Raw genomic sequence first — 1733 nt, forward strand, 5'->3', positions numbered from 1 at the left:
TGAGTACTTCTACTTTTACTCAAATACAAGATCTGAGTACTTCTACTTTTACTCAAGTACAAGATCTCAGTACTTCTACTTTTATTCAAGTGCAAGATCTGAGTACTTCTACTTTTACTCAAGAACAAGATCTGAGTATCTCCACTCTATATAAATAAAGTGAATGACCTCTAACCCCCCCTCTTGCTCTCGTCCTGCAGGTGAAGATCTGGTTCCAGAACAAACGGTCTAAATACAAGAAGATAATGAAGAACGGTCCATGTGGTCCTGAGGGGGGGGAGAACCTGGTCCCCCCGCCCGCCCCCCCCTCGCTGTGGGACGTTAGCATGGCGGCTAAAGTAGCGCCGGGTCACTCTGCAGGATACATGAACAATTTCTCCCACTGGTACCCCACCCCCCACCCGCAGGACTCAATGCCCAGGACTCAGATGATGTGACGGGAAGCAGGGAAACACTTCTTCACTGCAAAGAACACTGACTTTAAAGCAGAGAAGTGACACACAAAAACGGACTTGAGTTCATCTCTTCCTGGTCTGGAGGTCAATGGTTTTCTGAAGGGGTTTTTGGTTGTTTTTTTATAGCCTAGCGTTAGCTTTTTACGTCAGAAATCATAAAGTGGTGTTAATATGTGGGGATGATCCTGCTGAACTAAACGTGTGAGAATCAGAAACGTTTGTTTGAAACGCAGATTATTTTCTGACATAATCCAAAATCACATGGAGGAATCCCATTGGACCAGAGAGATGATGCCTTCAGGGTCCAACACAGAAATATGACATCCATAGCAGCACTATATTAAAGCATCATATAATTAACCAGGTAGCTAACTAGCCATCTGTCTGCCAGTTAGCTATGTTGCCTATTCAGCCATGCTTAAAATCCAATGGAAAATCACATTGGCTCTTTGTGTAGGGAACCAGGGAGACGATGCCTTCAGGGTCCAATTCAGAAATACGACATCCTCCAGAGATGTTTGAGATTAAGCTACTACTTGGACTTTAATGCCGTCCCTTCGTCTCTCATTTTAGACTTTATTTTCAGGGTTTTTCCGGTGTCTTACGGTGTTAAATACGTAAGTGATTCACAACGGTGTTCCTCAGGGCGTCCTCATGGGACCCTTTCAGTTTGGTGAAAATCAGGTTTAGAGAACCAAAGATAAGACATTATTTTTAACTGTGTGTATTTTGGTATTTCTCACAGGGTGTTACACTATAAAGAGTCCGTGCAGAATCTCTGATTTTATAAATAAGCTGACATTTTGTACTCCCTTTTTAAACTTTTATAGTAAAAAGGCACTGAAAGGAAATTTTATATATATTTTTTTCATTGTCGTTAAATATCCCAAATAATTCAAAGCCTTAAAGACCAAAGCCTTATGTGTGAAAATACATGAATTTGTCCATTTATATATTTTTATACTGAATTCTAATGAGTCAATTGTTCAGTTTTATCCCATAAAGATGGCTTTGGAAGTGTTTGTGGTAATTCAAGGGAAATTAAATGCAGGTTTCAATTCACTCATTAATTTCAGTTCTTGTGATTTTTATTCTCTGATGGATTTTAGTTGTTCTTGCTGTCAGTTTTAAATGTTTCCAACACTTCCAGGAGTTTACAGTCTTATATACGCCATAATTGTGATTTATTTAACAACATTTTGAAATACTTAATTGATATGCTGGTAACGATTGATCAGGACTTGCTCTGTTAATTGAAATAAATCAACTTTGATCTTT

The 1733-nt window shown here is 39.1% G+C and overlaps 1 protein-coding gene across 1 annotated transcript in view; it reads left to right on the plus strand.

Moving 5' to 3' along the window:
- The window catches only part of LOC307015290 (homeobox protein Dlx4a-like), a 16426-nt gene extending 14693 nt beyond the window's left edge, over positions 1–1733 (plus strand). Inside the window, exon 3 of the mRNA XM_079643809.1 lies at positions 201–1733. Within this exon, the coding sequence (XP_079499935.1) occupies positions 201–437 (237 nt within the window). The 3' untranslated portion in view covers positions 438–1733. The remainder of the gene's footprint in view (positions 1–200) is intronic.

The sequence above is a fragment of the Notothenia rossii genome (genome assembly GCF_949606895.1).
Source record: "Notothenia rossii genome assembly, chromosome: 8".
Classification (NCBI taxonomy): domain Eukaryota; kingdom Metazoa; phylum Chordata; class Actinopteri; order Perciformes; family Nototheniidae; genus Notothenia; species Notothenia rossii.